The 16,282-nt window shown below is 32.4% G+C and overlaps 1 protein-coding gene across 1 annotated transcript; it reads left to right on the forward strand.

The window, feature by feature from the left end:
• Positions 1-1,674: 1,674 nt before the first annotated feature.
• Positions 1,675-13,677, forward strand: LOC139523077 (uncharacterized). The gene is made up of 2 exons (XM_071316837.1): positions 1,675-1,878; positions 11,179-13,677. The coding sequence occupies exons 1-2, from the start codon at positions 1,815-1,817 to the stop codon at positions 13,542-13,544; spliced, it is 2,430 nt and encodes an 809-aa protein (XP_071172938.1). The 5' UTR covers positions 1,675-1,814; the 3' UTR covers positions 13,545-13,677.
• The last annotated feature ends 2,605 nt before the right edge of the window (positions 13,678-16,282 follow it).

A 16,282-nucleotide genomic window follows, 5' to 3' on the forward strand; every position in this document is an offset into this window, starting at 1 on the left:
TAGGACTCAAATATATGAAGTATTACAATATGGATTGATTGATTGTTGGTTGTTTAACGTCCAGTGTTTCGAAGAAGTAAAGTCAAATCAAAAGTAAAACTAAGGTATAACTAGACAAGCCAGTTGGATATATACCATCTGATTATCCAGAAAACGTTAATTAAGCGAATAAAAATATATATTTTTTTTTGTAAACGGTAAATAGTTGAAGATGGTGTAAAGTTTAATTTGAATTAATGAATACAATTGGTAATGCAGTCTTCGAAATATTAACTAACCTTTTTAGATATTATCCGTTAAAAGAATGCATATTTTTTTCGTTAAAACAAAATCGAGTGGACACTTTTAGACATATTTTTACGACTTTTAGACGGACATATGACAGTTTAATGGGGGACATTGACATGTTATATTTCAGTGAAGATAGAAAAATGTAAGACAAACAAGTAAAAACATATGATAAAGATACAGATACATACTTTACATTAACATAAGTCATCGTAAATCTACATAAATAAAATTGAGAATGGAAATGGGGAATATGTCAAGAGACAACAACCCCTAAATAAAATTGTGTACTAGTTCAGTGAAAATGGACGTCATACTAAACTCAATAACACTTAAATGAACTAAAATAAAATAAACAAACAAACAAGACTGAGAAGCACCTGACTTGGGATAGGTTTCAAAATGCAGTCTATAATATGCTTTCGCCACATGCATTTGTTGGTGGGATATCTTTTGGATAGTTTATAAATATTTACACGGAAATTCAAATAAAAGCAATCTTCACACTTTATGTGGAAAAATATATTTTAAACACTGCCACGGTTGAGAATGACAGATGAATCACATATCTTGTCTTTTTTTGAATGATTAAATATTTGTGTTTATTAATAATTGAATTGCGATGCTTTAAAGAGGCTCGAGGGTACAAAAGAATGTAGGATTTTGCATGTCCTTTATTCTTTTAAAATATAAAAACGCGGGAAACCTTATACAAGACAGATCCAAAAAGAGGAAGCTTGGAATCATAAAACTAAACCAGAAGGTTATTAATGAGAACGGTCAAACTGAGCAACTAATTCTGCAAACAAAAAAATCAAAAGAGGGGCTATGGAAATCAGTAAACATCACAACCAATAGAGAAATACATCCAAAAATATAAGATAAGGAAATGTGACATGGTTGCCAATAATACAACTATCCATTTAAGGTGGATAAGGATGTTTTGTCAACAACAAACAAATCCCCCAATAGATTTCTACAATATTTATCATTTTGTAAGATTGGGGTGTCAAATATAAAAGATCAAATCAAGTACTGAGTGGAAAGCATCGAAGGCCAGAAATTCCGGAATATTTTTCAGCTAAGGTAATCTATTCCTAGGGAGAAAACCCTTATTTTGTTGCACAACAGAAAGTTTTGAAAACATTTATCTATATGTTACCGTATGGCAATTCTATTTTTAGGTTCCATAAAGTGTACTTATTTTACCCTTAATATTAAATTACATCATTTGCAACATCGGTTCCCGAGAAGAAAAACATTTGACACACTATGTCAAATAGTGATATAACTTTTCACAAATATTGAGCATGAACAATACAAAAAATGAACCGTGTCGTTTTATGTTTGGTTTCATTTTAAAATTAATAAACGTAGTTAAAGAACGTTTCAACGTTTGAATACGTGTTAATGCTAATAAATAACTCGGATGTATACTGCGATGTTTACCAAATCATGGCATAGGTCTAGAATAATAAGGCTAAAGATTCTAGTTGAAGAAATATCTATACGAATGGAAAGATAATATGGCATCAAATTCAGTGCTCGCTGGCGAAGAAAGTAATTCAAAAAAATCATCTACCCAAGCAGGTAAAATGTTAAATCAACAAATTTATGTTTCACGGTAACCTATTTATATACCATTCAGTTTTATTCTCAAATGTTTCTTTTATCTTTTCTATAGAAACGGAAGATAAATAACACATCCGCTATCTGTCCTCTTGTAGTTTTGACATTTTAAGTAATTCTGTAAAATAAAGGAAAAAATATCAGTCATGCACACGCATTTGGGACCTTATTTTAATTAATTTCAACCAGGGATATGCCAACAAGTATATTAATATCCGCGCTCTCAAAACGCCATTTTTCACGGCACATAGATGTATAGGAAGATAGGGTATAAGTGCAAATGAGACAACTCTCCATCCAAGTAACAATTTATAAAATTATACGGCATTATAGGTCAAGGTACAACCTTCAACACGGAGCTTTGGTTCACACCGAACAGCAAGCTATAAAGGACCCCGAAAATTACGAGTGTAAAACCATTCAAACAGGGAAACCATCGGTTTAATCTATATAAAAACGAAAAACGAGAAACACTTATGAACACCATAAACAGACGTCAGATTCCTGACTTAGGACAGGTGCAAACAATTGCAGCGGGATTTAACGTTTTAATGGTACCAAACCTTCTCCCTTTTTTGAAACAATTATATAACATCACAACATAGAAAGACATACTATAAAATATCAATTGGAATGACCTAACTCAATCAAAAAACGTAGTAACACAAATTTACACGCAATGAACGAATACATTTGATCTGTGATACAATGTAAGTACATAGTTATTAAAAACAAGGGATTATTAAAGTAAAAGTATAAAACCGCTGTGAAATGTTAAACAATTTTAGAAAAACATCAACTATGAAAAAATTACGTCATATTATACACAGGTAAATGAAAATAATTTTGTTGTCAACTATAACTCTTCTGTCTATATAATCTTCCGTTTAGGAATACAAAAAAATTCTTGAATGTCAATAAAACTAATCTAAAAATAGTAAAATTTCGTTTCATCTCGGCCTCTACAATAAGCTTTCAGTACTTTTAACTAGTTCCTTAACTACTATTAAAGAACTTATCACACACTTTTGTAATAAAATATATGAAAATAGTGGAATTATTTTTTTTGGAGGGTAAAAATTCTTTGGATGTTTTAGGTAAATTACGTGCTATTGGTGGTCTTTTTTTAAATTCTTTTGACAGTTTTGCCTTTTCTACTCCTTACACTACACTTCCACATAATATTATCAAACAAAAGTTTTCCTATTTAATTAAGTGGTCGTTTGGCTAAATCTGAATGCAAATATATAATATCATCGACACATTTTAGGTATTCCTAGTGCCACTAATTGTGCCCCTTTAATAGCAGACTTGTTTTTGTATTGTTATCAGTCAGAAACAGTCCTAACCCATTCTCGACCTGTACTCGAACTTTTTTCCAGTCTAAACCATACTTAACCAAAGGTCAAAACAATACTAGACCAGTCTGAACCATACTGGATCAAATAACCTCTATTTTGTTTAACTGTTAAAATAAATTTCTTTTTAACTGACATATATAACAACTGCCAACAAAATCAATAAATTGTTTAATTAATCTTATATGAGAAATATATCTATTATTATAATTTGGAATACTTTGCTTTATATAATAAATAATTTATACAACAACAACAACAACAACAACAACAACAACACATAATTTATTATAGAGTCTCGCCTCTTTAAAACATATGATATTTGATATAAAACACAATATAATATAGGCATAAAAGAGCTACTCTAAAAAGAGTTATGAGAGACTGTAACAACACAGATTAAAATACATTTATATTACATCTATAACATATTGCAATATATCTTAGCATAAAACACCATTCTATGAAAAACAATTAATATACAAATGAAAACAAACAACCTTATATATGTTGTGTACAAGTTATCATTTTGTACAAATTATAATTTGTACAAAAATATTGTACAAATTATAATTTGTATTTTGACTTTGTACAAATTATAATTTGTACAAAACGTGCCTGTACAAATTACAATTTGTACTAAATTTGACCAAAATTCACTTATAACTTGTACAACAGTTTTAAATATGAATTTTGGTGAAAAATGCATTGATTCACACGATAGAATTGTAATTAACTGACCACACACTAAACCTTATTAACAAAATACACCGTTTTACACAACTACAAAAGGCAGATTGATCTTCGAAATTTTTTAGAGAAAAAAGTTAAACAAATAGGATTTTTATACAAATTTTTAATACATAAACTACTTTTTCTTAAACAAAAAGATCATTCAATAGTACTGCTTGATTAGTTCTTATCGTTATTTTGAGGATTTTTGTTTTATTTAGAAACTTTGCAAAAACGATTATAGTTGTAAAATTTGATATTTTGTATCGTGAAAGATCGTGTATAGCATTTTGATGATCGTGAAAAGGATCTCAAAAAATATGTTGCCACTTATTCGTTATTTTAAAAAGTCCATGAAAACAATCAAATCTTTCTTTAAACAAGTAATAGTTTATATTTGTAATTGGTACATCAAAAGATTTGATTTATATGACTTATTCAGCTTCACTGTTGTTTGTGAAAAGATTGATGGTTCAATGCCATTGGGTCTGATGATTTTATAATACTACACCAACTATAAAATAAAAGTCTGTCTGTCTGTTCTGCATACGTTTAATGTTGTTTTTTCAAGTTTAGATTGTCTCAACTGATTTCCGTTAAGTTTGATATTTATAAAACAAAGATCCTTGTTGAAAAAAAATCATTGATAAAAATCGGCAGAAAAACAACTGACATATTTCTGACTTTAGCATAGTCATATTCCTTAACCAAATGGGGTGTTTAATCTCGCTTTCTTTCTTGGATATTTATTTGTCTAAAAATCCAACTGAAGCAGTGAAATACACATGTTTATTCACTTACGGTTCTTGAGCTTCAACGTTCGCTATGTGAAGCAGTTAAAATGCCAGTAAAACAGGTCGTCATCGATTTGAGAGTCAAAAGATGGTTTGAAATACCTGATTCCATAAATCACTAGATCAACTGCTCAAACGAATGATAAAGAACAAATTTTTGATTTTGTAACTTAGGTGTACTGTGTGGTCATTTAATAGCATTTCAATAATGTGTATCAATGCTTTTTTCACCAAAATCCATATGATAAATAATTGTACAAGTTATAAGTGAATTTTTGTCCATTTTTGTACAAATTGTAATTTGTACAAGCACTTTTTGTACAAATTACAATTTGTACAAAGTCAAAATACAAATTATAATTTGTACAATATTTTTGTACAAATTATAATTTGTACAAAATGATAACTTGTACACAACATATACACTTATTACGAGTATAAAAATACACTTTCTCTTAAAAAGCACTTCAAGGTAGATTTTGGCTGTAAAAAAGCAAACAATATCATCATGAAATAAAAATAAAAACTTTTCCTCATTACTTAAATTACTAAAAGTACTTTCTATATTACATGCACTTTTAAAGATTATCGTTCGCAAGTTTGCATATTCTGGGCTTTCTAATAAAACATGTTTACATCTTCAATTATATTCAAATCATTTTTTCTACAATTAAAATAAAACCTTTCATCTATACCTTTATATCTGACAGTTTCAATTTTAATCGGAGCAACACCTGCTCTAAATTTAGCATAATTTATTTATGCATTTCTATATTTACCGGGCATAGTAATACTTAAATATTTTTCTGTACAGTAATTTGATTTAAACAACCTGTAAGTACGCAGTTTACTGCTTTCATTAGCAAGTAAATTTGAATGCCATTTATTTTGTTACACAATAAATAGTTAGTTTTCAATATCTTTAATAACAGACTTGCTCAAAATACAAATTAATATTACAATACTGATAAAGATCAAGTTCTATCACTTTAAAACTTTGTATGCACTCTACAGTTCCAATTTTTTACTTTATTAAGACTGTAATTGTAAATGTAAATTTCAACTTTCTGTTTAATTAAATAACAAGGCCTTTTGAATATACAGATTCAATAGTTTATTAAAGTCTCACCACATACATATATAAACACAATATAATATCAAGTACACAATATACAAATATAGAATGCATGTATGTGCCATTCTTTAAAGAACTATGAGAGACTGTTATATACAATTATAAAACAACAGAATTAAAACATAGTTTTGTTATTTACACAAAACATTAAAGTGCAATATCACCATGCACATTCAAGGATAAAACCTGAAACATGTTCATTATAAAAATAACAATGATTTTTAACAGTATAAGATACTATTTCGTCGCAATAAAATATTATGGCAGGTTTTAGCAACAGAACTACAAACCTTTTCATTTTTGAACAAAAATATAAATTTTTCATCATCTGACAAAGTTAAAAACAAATTGTCAATATCGAATAGGTATATTTTGCAACAAATATTGTTCAGTAGAGTATGAAAATTTAAACAATTTACAAGTTCTCAACTTATTTCCTTGACCATAAGAATCAAGCCTTGTACTCCATTCTGTTTAATAATTATCAAAAATATTAACTTCTGACTGATGAATTATATCTTTATCCATAAAATTGAGAATGGAAATGGGGAATGTGCCAAAGAGACAACAACCCGACAGACAACAGCAGAAGATCACCAACAGGTCTTCAATGCAACGAGAAATTCTCGCACCCGGAGGCGTCCTTCAGCTGTCCCCTAAACAAATATATACTGGTTCAGTGATAATGAACCCCATACTAAACTCCAAATTGTACAAAAAGTTAAAATAATACAAGACTAACAAAGGCCAGAGGCTCCTGACTTGGGACAGGCGCAAAAATGCCAGTATATAATCATCTACATTACAAAATCTGTCCATATTGTAAAGTTTCAACATTTCTAACTTTATAACTCCAATTTTTAATTTTATAACTACTTTTTGTAATTGACCATTTAAATACTTTATAATTTATCCTGTCTTTAACCTTTTTTGTACATCTTCCCCAGTGTCTTACAATGTTAGACCACTGCTTAACATATGAAGGCTTCCAACCCATGTCACCCGAAACAGCATCATTGGGGGTATACTTTCCAACTCCCATATAAAATCTCATGGCTCGGTTCTGAACTGCTGAGATGCAGGAGCACACACTTGTACCCCAAATAGCTGAGCCGTGATTGATGACTGACCAAACTAAAGTGTCAAACAATTTGGTGAAAATATTGTGTTGGAAGCCACCATGTGCTTTATATTTTACTATGAGAAGGCCTAATGCCCAACTTGCTGACTTTGCAACTGTCTTTGCCATAACTTTATAATCTAAAAATTCATTTAATACTAATCCTAAACATTGATAGCTAGAAACATAATCAATGACTTTACTATTTATATTAAAACAAAATCTTATCTTATCACAGAGGGATTTGTAAAATGCATGATTTTTGATTTATTTAAATTAACTTTTAAACAATTATCATTACACCATACACCTAATACATTAATCAATTTCTGCATATCTTCTGTATTGTCGGACAATAAAACAAGATCATCTGCATATAATAAAATAGCAATCCTTTCGCCGTCAATGAGGGTGGTAAAAGGTGGGTGGGGGGGGGGGGGGGGGGGGGGGCTGTGCTTGCACGAAAAAAACGTGAAATAAGACATAATTTCACGTTGAACGTGAAATAATTTGTGTTATGAACGTTACACGAAAAATAAATACTTTCATTTGAACCTTTTGTGACTTAGTCACTGTCTTCTTGTATATATTAACTCTTTGTTTTACATGTTATTCCCAATTTAGTGAAATAATTGGTTTACGGCTTTTAAAAAAGTATTTCTTGACAATCCCTGCCAAGTGTTTGAATTTTATTTGAAAAATACCGAGCACGCTAAATAAGACTTTGAAAATCACGATGCACGTAAAATTAAATAAGCATAACACCTTGAACGAGGCACCCGTCTTTCACGACTGAACGTCAAATAAAAAAGTAAATACACGTTGAACGTGAAATAAAAAACGCCGATCACGTTGCACGAAAATAACCCTTTACCACCCTCGTCAATGTCTATACCAATATTTAATGCTTTTATATCATCAATTAAGTTATTAATGAAAACATTAAACATGGCTGTGGATAAAACACATCCTTGTTTTAAACCAGTATTTATACTGAACCAATCAGTAGTATTTCCGTTCACACGAACATAGCATTCTATATTTGAATAAATGGCTTGCAAACACACATAAACTTTGTACTTATACCTAAATCTGTTAATTTGTTAACAATAGTGACCTGTCAATTATATCATATGCCTTCTTAAAATCTACAAGAGACAAAAGTTGACAATTTACCTTTTTTCCTAGTTTCAATTATTTACGTTAAAGTGGAGACATTGAATATACTAGATAAGTAATACACGAGTTTAAGGAAATAGGGAGGTATGTTTTGTCAAATGATTTTGTAGTACTGAGCATGCCCAGTTGTACAATTGTCTGTTGAACTGGGCATGCATTGTTTTACAATTTGTACATTATGAACAATTCCCCAGGAAATTGTACAAACGAGCAATTCATATATGCATGTAAAACAATGAAGCCTACTGTGTTATCGTGACACCAAATCGCCTGCACTGCAGCCGTCCCGCTAGACCACACGACCACATGGGCTCTCAAATATATCATGTACTGTAGTACGCCGCTAGATTAAAACTGACGAGGAAAGGTAACACACGGCCAGCGAAAGCTCTTTTTATGAGAGCCCAGGTGGTCGTGTGGTCTAGCGGGACGGCTGCAGTGCAGGCGATTTGGTGTCACGATATCACAGTAGCATGGGTTCGAATCCCGGCGAGGGAAGAACCAAAAATTTGCGAAAGCAAATTTACAGATCTAACATTGTTGGGTTGATGTTTAGACGAGTTATATATACATTATGTACACAGCCATGTATCACCATCATTGATGGCGATCCGATGGATACATCTGTTGTAGAGTTGTCACTGACTCAGAAGTACTTATATATATATACATTATATTTTTATTTATTAATAATAAAAACAATATTCACTGCATTATTAACTAAACTCAACTGACACAATAAATCTATACTAGTCTACGCTTAAGTTAATGGTGAAAATAGTCTAGTTACCATAAAATACCTCTGAAAAATTCACAATAATTTGAATAACATTGAAAATATCAGTCACGATTCATTTTTGAGATTATTTGATCAGCTTGTTTTATTAAAATTTCATATTTTAAACTTGATATAAATAATTATGTAAGTTTTGGTGAATATTGTGTTGAAGTTATATTATGATTGATTATTATGAAATTTTAATTTCAATACTATATTGAATACAATTCTAAATTCTAGTTGTTGTTCAAATTAATTTCTTTTTAAATATTACCGAAATTGATAACATTTAGTTGACAGATTCAAAGAATAGGTGTAGGTTGGTTAAGTCTTGGTCAAGTATGATTCAGACTAGGTCGAGTATGGTTCAGACTAGGTCGAGCATGGTTCAAACTCGTAAAAAATGGTTAAGCACGGGTCTAGTAAAAGTTCAGACTGTTAAGTATGGTTCAAACTACAGTTGAGTATTATCAAGTAAATTTCAGACAAATTCAGACTGGTCGAGTAAAAATTAGTACAGTCGAGTACAGATTTCAGACTTTTACTGGTTTGTAGTGTATGCCCGTGTCTGATGTGACGTTTTAGATTTTAACGAACGTAACCTATGTATTACTGGTAAATTATTAAGTCAGGAATTTCGTTATTACAAATTACTTTAAACTTTTACTAAATTCTTCCATAGATATAAAGATTTGGTCCTAAAGTTCGGTTGTACCTGTAGAAAACTTATTTCAAATGGAATAGCACATCCTCATTTTTACGGAGATGTTGTTTACCATGCCTTGGAATTTAGAAACGATACTAGTAAAATTATCGATCCTTTAAATAAACTTAGTCTACAAGGTTACCAATTCACTGTCATTAGATCTTTGAATATTGTTTTTATTGGTATTAATATTGATCTTATCACCAGTAAGTTAAAAGCAAACTAAATATTATTGTTATATACATCGGCACTGTCATGGATCTAAAAGCTGTCGAATTGTGTATCTTATTATCCTGTTATGTTTTTCTTTGATTGTTTATGACGTCTTTATACTAAATCTATTGGATGTTAGATGTGTACTGATTGATATTTTAGCCTTACAAGCGTGATTTTATTAATAGTTGGCATTGGCTTTGAACTACATGTAGCTGTCAGTAACTGCAAGTACTCTCAGATCTGTACCTATAGTCTTTTGTTGGGATGTACAATTACACATTCACGTCCACTCTGACGGTTAGGATCCCGCTAACATGTCTAACCCCGCCATAGTCTGTATGTATGTGCCTGTTCCAAAACAGGAGCCTGTAATTCAGGGGTTGTTGTTTGTTGCTGTGTTACTTATTTGTTTTTCGTTCATTTTTTATGCATAAATTAGGCCGTTAGTTTTCTTGTTTGGATTGATTAACATTTTTGATTTCGGGGCCTTTTATAGCCGATTATGTGGCCTTTATGGGCTTGGCTCATTGTTGAAGGCCGTACGGTGACCTATAGCTGTTAATTTCTGTGTCATTTGTTATCTTGTGCAGAGGTGTCTCATTGGCATTCATACCACTTCTTCTTTATATATATATATATATATATGATATATGGGGTGTCATATGGGACAACATTCATAATGCGCCTCGAAATAAGGAACTCAAAAGTAACGTGTAAAGAAAAAATCTCTGTGTAGTGATATTGGACATGTTTCTATTTTTAACAAATGACTGAACTTAATTGTTTGTGGTGATTAGGAAAGTAGAGGAACATAGAATAAATGTGTAAAAACTATGGAGCTATTGAATGTGTTCAAAGTATTAAATTTTCAAAGAACTTATTGTGTTAAAAAGGGGATATTTTACCACAAGGAGCCGCATCACATAAGGATGTTCGGGGTTTGCTGATTTACGGAAAAAGTAATCTCACTTCGTGAAAATGTCACAGAAACGAGCTATCATACATATCCAAGTTTACGATATGGACTGAGCTACAGGAAAAAACGTTACCATTACCGCCTATGTAAAAACAATTAAAGATATTGAGCCATATATCCAAAAGACTAGGACCTAGGACGTGAATTATTAATTACTACCACACATTTAAGACAGTTTTCTTCTTCAATTTTTTCATTATATATTTACTTTGATTAAAAGGATTACACGTAGATATAGAGTTAAATTACTTTTTTTTAAATATTTAGGACTATATCAGGAACTGCAGATTATTCTTGAAATACTACCAATTGACGATGAATTACAGAAAGCTCTTCAGTCTGTTTTCGTTGAATTGGACAAACTGAGCGATACCGATTCAGAGGAACTGCGGTCAAGTATTGTTTCATTTGTTTCATTGCTGCCCAGTTTGAAGAAAAATGATTTAAATGTTGCTGTAGGTGTGCAATTATTTCAAAATGCGTCGTCCATTTTCCAACAGTTGTCCACTGTTCATCCGCTTTTTTCCGTCTTGTATTTTGTTATTGTTGCTGGCATGGCATTATTCAACAGGCAGACGAATGGTCCAAATCTAGAAACAACACTGAGGGAGATGCTTAAAGAACAATCAGATAACGAAATGCTGAACGAATGCGAAGGAATAAAATGCACATTGACAAAATATGCCAAATTAGTATGTGCTATGGGCGACAAAAAACTTGAAACCCACGAAGTAAGTGCTGTATGCGCAATGGTTCCCATCGGTGACGGATTTGCAACAATGGGAAAATTGGCAAAGCGTATCAAGGAGCTGAGAGACGAGGAATATGAAAAATATTGTAGCTGCAGAACATCAGAATTTGAAAAGATTGTTCGTTATATTCACGTTTACTGTTGTCTCGACACGATGAAGAGAGGAATATTGTGGCATATCTATGCATTACTGAAATTTTCAAATAATTCACCAAGTCTTATTAAAGGAGTGAAAGCTGTTATTGAAGAGCAGCAAGAAGAAAACAAGGAATTGTTAAAATTTTTGGTACGGCCATCGAGAGAAACTGCTATTATCCATTATTCTGGAAACTTGTTCGAACACAAGATAATACGACAATTCTTAGAAGAGCATAAAATGAAAATGGATGATTTGAATTTTTTGTGCGAAGGCGTATATCATATAAAACCAGTCATGTATAAAAACTCAAAGATGTATATGGCAAAAAATAAACTCCCAGGACTCAAGTTTGTTAGATGGACATATACCAAATCTGTCGCTCAGAAGAAAACCCGTTTTACATTCAAACGTGCAAGTATTGTCGGAAATTATTTTCATATTAATTCCCATAGACACACTGAGTATCATGTTAGGGCGCTGAGCAATGGAATGTGGGTGGAGGGATTAAGTGGTGATCCTAGTGCGGGGAATGGCACGTGGAAAATTATTCCGATAGATAATGAGCATGATGAGGAAAAGTCAAAATGTTATTTGATTGCTCCTCAGGGATTCACCAACATGTTCTTGTTTGCTGGTTTCACAGGCAGAATATGTGTTCAAAAGTTCGTCAAAAGTGAATATGAACAAGTTTTATGGGAAATTGAACAAACTGTAGAGGACGAAAATTCAGACATTACAACATTTAAAGATAAAAATGATAACAATAAACAGGCCGACGATCAAGAGAAAGATGACAAACAAATCGACGATCAAGAAAATGATAACAAACATGCCGACGATGAAGAAAAGGGTAACAATAAACAGGCCGGCGATCAAGAAAAAGATGACAAACAAACCGACGATCAAGAAAAGGATAACACACATGACGACGATGAAGAAAATGGTAACAATAAACAGGCCGGCGATCAAGAAAAAGATGACAAACAAACCGACGATCAAGAAAATGATAACACACATGCCGACGATGAAGAAAATGGTAACAATAAACAGGCCGGCGATCAAGAAAAAGATGACAAACAAACCGACAATCAAGAAAATGATAACACACATGCCGATGATGAAGAAAGTCGTAACAATAAACAGGCCGGCGATCAAGAAAAAGATGACAAACAAACCGACGATCAAGAAAATAACAACACACATGCCGACGATGAAGAAAATGGTAACAATAAACAGGCCGGCGATCAAGAAAAAGATGACAAACAGGCCCACGATCATGAAAATGGTGACAAACAATTCGACGATCAAGAAAACAAAGACAGTAAACAGGCTGTCGACGATGAAAGTAATGACAATAGACAAGTCGACGTCCATGTTAAGGATGGCAAACAAGTCGACGATGACAATAAACAGGTCGACAATCATGAAAAGGATGACAAACAAGCCGATGATCAAGAAAATAAAGATAATAAACAGGCTGGCGACGATGAAAGTAATGGCAATAAACAGGTCGACGATCGCGATTATCAAAATGTTCACAATAAACAGGCCGGCGAAAATGACCATGACCTGAATGAAGGTGATAACATTTATGGCAATAAACATGTCGACGTCTATGGAAATGATGACAAACAAGCCAACGATATGAAAAAGAATGATAATAAACAGACCGACGACCACAAGAGTGATGCCAATAAACGTGCCGGCGATAATGACAAGGAACTGGAAGACAATGATAAATAAGGTGACTATCTTGAGGGTGACAAGCTTGGGTACACTTTATCAAAATTGAAATGCATTTGTCAATTGATTAAATATGCAAACATCCTGTTCATTGAAAAAAAATTAAATAAACTCAGATAAATTACATCAAGAATTGGTAGAAAATATGCGCAACTAACTGGCTGGGCTACCTTCAATATGTACACACTAACCCGTATCCTACTGAATGATACCCTACTAAGCTGATAATAAAGACAAGGCACATTCCTTTATTTATTGATATTGTGAAAATTCGAGCGTTGACGACTCTTCCACAAATGTTTCACGTGTTCATTTAAGTAACGCCATGCAACACCTGTTTTTTTTAGACGTATCTATGGTAACAGATCCCGGCCGGAATCATAAGTGACTTAGTCCAAGACTATTTAAATATGTGACTCGCGACTTAAGTCAACCTCTAGCTCTGTTGCTCAATAAGTCATTACAATTAAATGTGCACAAGTAGTTTATCCATGTGACTGGTAAAAAGAACATGAAACACCAAGAGTTGTTCTCAAGAAATTGCATTCAATCATAGACCAAACATTGATCTAAACGACTGGACCATGATCCTTCTATGAAAATATGCATCACCGAGAAAATGTATCACCACATACAAACTACTAAGTATTCCTTTCCGAGATACAGAAAATGCCTGAACAAGGAAACTTGGTACTGCAAGGCAATATGGTTGCAATTTTAATATTTAAGGAGTAGAAATTCCAACCTTCATTGCAATGATCTTTTTTTAAGATACCAGCGTTGTCATGGGCAAACATTAACATCGGTCTAATGTAAAAAAAAAAAAAAGTCTTCCAAATATAGATCGCCCTCTCGGAGCTTTGGTGACATTTTTTCACATCTTCATAATCCGCTACAGTTATATATACATTAGCAATTTTCTTTTTACACTGCCTGTTGATTTTCCAAAATGTTTGAGAGATTATGCACTTGACAATAGATGCATAAATACATTTTCTCCAATATATATACAGACTTGTGATGTAGCTCTTTTTCGTTCAGTAAGAATGAAACCTTTGCATGATGAATAGAGGAAATTTCTTCTGTTCAGTTTTCAAATACAGGAAATGATGCAATCAACATCAGCAATGTTCTTCATCACGAGGAGGTAAAATCTAAAGCTCCACTTGAAAATCAGTCTGTTCCTATTACAATCTACAATTACACCACAATTATTAATGCACTTAAAGTATTTAACTATAAATAAGCATTACAGGACCTTGAACAATCCCTAAAAAAACCTCTGACATGTTCCCAATTGCCTTACATCTACTACTAAATCTAATTCAACATGAACATCTTAAAAGGTTATATCTCATGGTCATAAGTTCAGAGAAACTAAACCGAACACATCATTGTAACCTTAACTTCATAAATAATTATGGATTCTATTGAGGACTACACCAGTGCATGGGTTAAACGAGAAAAAGCTGAACTGGAGACACTGTCAGAATGGATAAAAACAATCTGGTCTATGATAAAAGATCGAACTTTTAAGTTGAAAAACTGTGCGAATAATCAACCAAATATAAAAAAGAAGATGTGATATATTGCCAATGAGACAACCTCCATTAGAGACCAAATGACACAGAAACTAACAACTATAGGCCACCGTACGGCCTTCAACAACTTTTCTACCTTCAAAGTCCGTTTATAAAGACAAAGAACCTGTGGAATATATATATATATCTTCCCGATTAATATGTTGTTACTGCGGACGTTGTTCCAAAAAATGTCAGAAGACGTGTCGACAAGATTTCCGTATCAACTTCACAAATAATACATGATGGTCTTGACGTAAATATTGTAGGTACTGTTGTTGTTTATCATCCTAATTACGTCTTTTGTGTTCTTTTATTTGTCTTTGTAAATTGTTAACTTTTTCTGCTTAGTCTATTTTTGGTAATCTCCGTTTGGCGTAGCTATGTACTTATGCATTCAGTCAGTTGTTGTGCTGTGGTCATTTTTATATTCCTGTCTTTCATTTCTGCTGATGTGCTTTGACTTAACGCCATTTTGGTTTTTTTTTCATTGTTGTATACTATATTTGTTTGTTTTAAATTGATTCAGATTATAACACAAAGTTAACTGCTGTCTATGTCCCCGAGGGTATCGCCAGCCCAGCAGTCACCACTTCGGTGTTGACATGAATATCAATTATATGGTCATTTGCATAAATTTCCTGTTGACCAAACTTTACATTTTTCGAAAAAACTAAGGATTTTCTTATCCCAGGAATAGATTACCTTACCCGTATTTGGCACAACTTTTTGGAATTTTGGGTCCTCAATGCTCTTCAACTTTGTACTTGTTTGGCTTAACTATATAACTATTTTGATCTAAGCGCCACTAATGGGTCTTATGTAGACGAAACACGTGTCTGGCATATTAAATTATAATCCTGGTACCTTTGATAGCTAATTACTCATTTCGTCAGTTTGGTTTGGTCACACATTGTTGTCAATAATGTTATACGACTGTCATAAAAGTGGGAGGTTTAGCTAGCTATAAAACAAAGTTTGATTCACCATTTTCTACATAAGAAATGGCCTGTACAAAGTCAGGAAAATGACTTTTGTTTTTTATTCGTTTGATGTGTTCGAGATTTTGATATTTGATAAGGGACTTTAAGAAGTCGTCTGAAGATTTCGACGCTGTTGAAATATTAGAAGATTTTACCTTGCTGATCATTTTAGCTA

The sequence above is a fragment of the Mytilus edulis genome, chromosome 5, assembly GCF_963676685.1.
Source record: "Mytilus edulis chromosome 5, xbMytEdul2.2, whole genome shotgun sequence".
In the NCBI taxonomy this organism is placed as follows: domain Eukaryota; kingdom Metazoa; phylum Mollusca; class Bivalvia; order Mytilida; family Mytilidae; genus Mytilus; species Mytilus edulis.

Coding starts and splice junctions, on each gene's coding strand:
- LOC139523077 (XM_071316837.1), top strand. CDS start 1,815: ATGGCATCAAATTCAGTGCTCGCTGGCGAAGAAAGTAATTCAAAAAAA. Junction 1,879..11,178: donor AAAATCATCTACCCAAGCAG/GTAAAATGTTAA, acceptor TTAAATATTTAG/GACTATATCAGGAACTGCAG.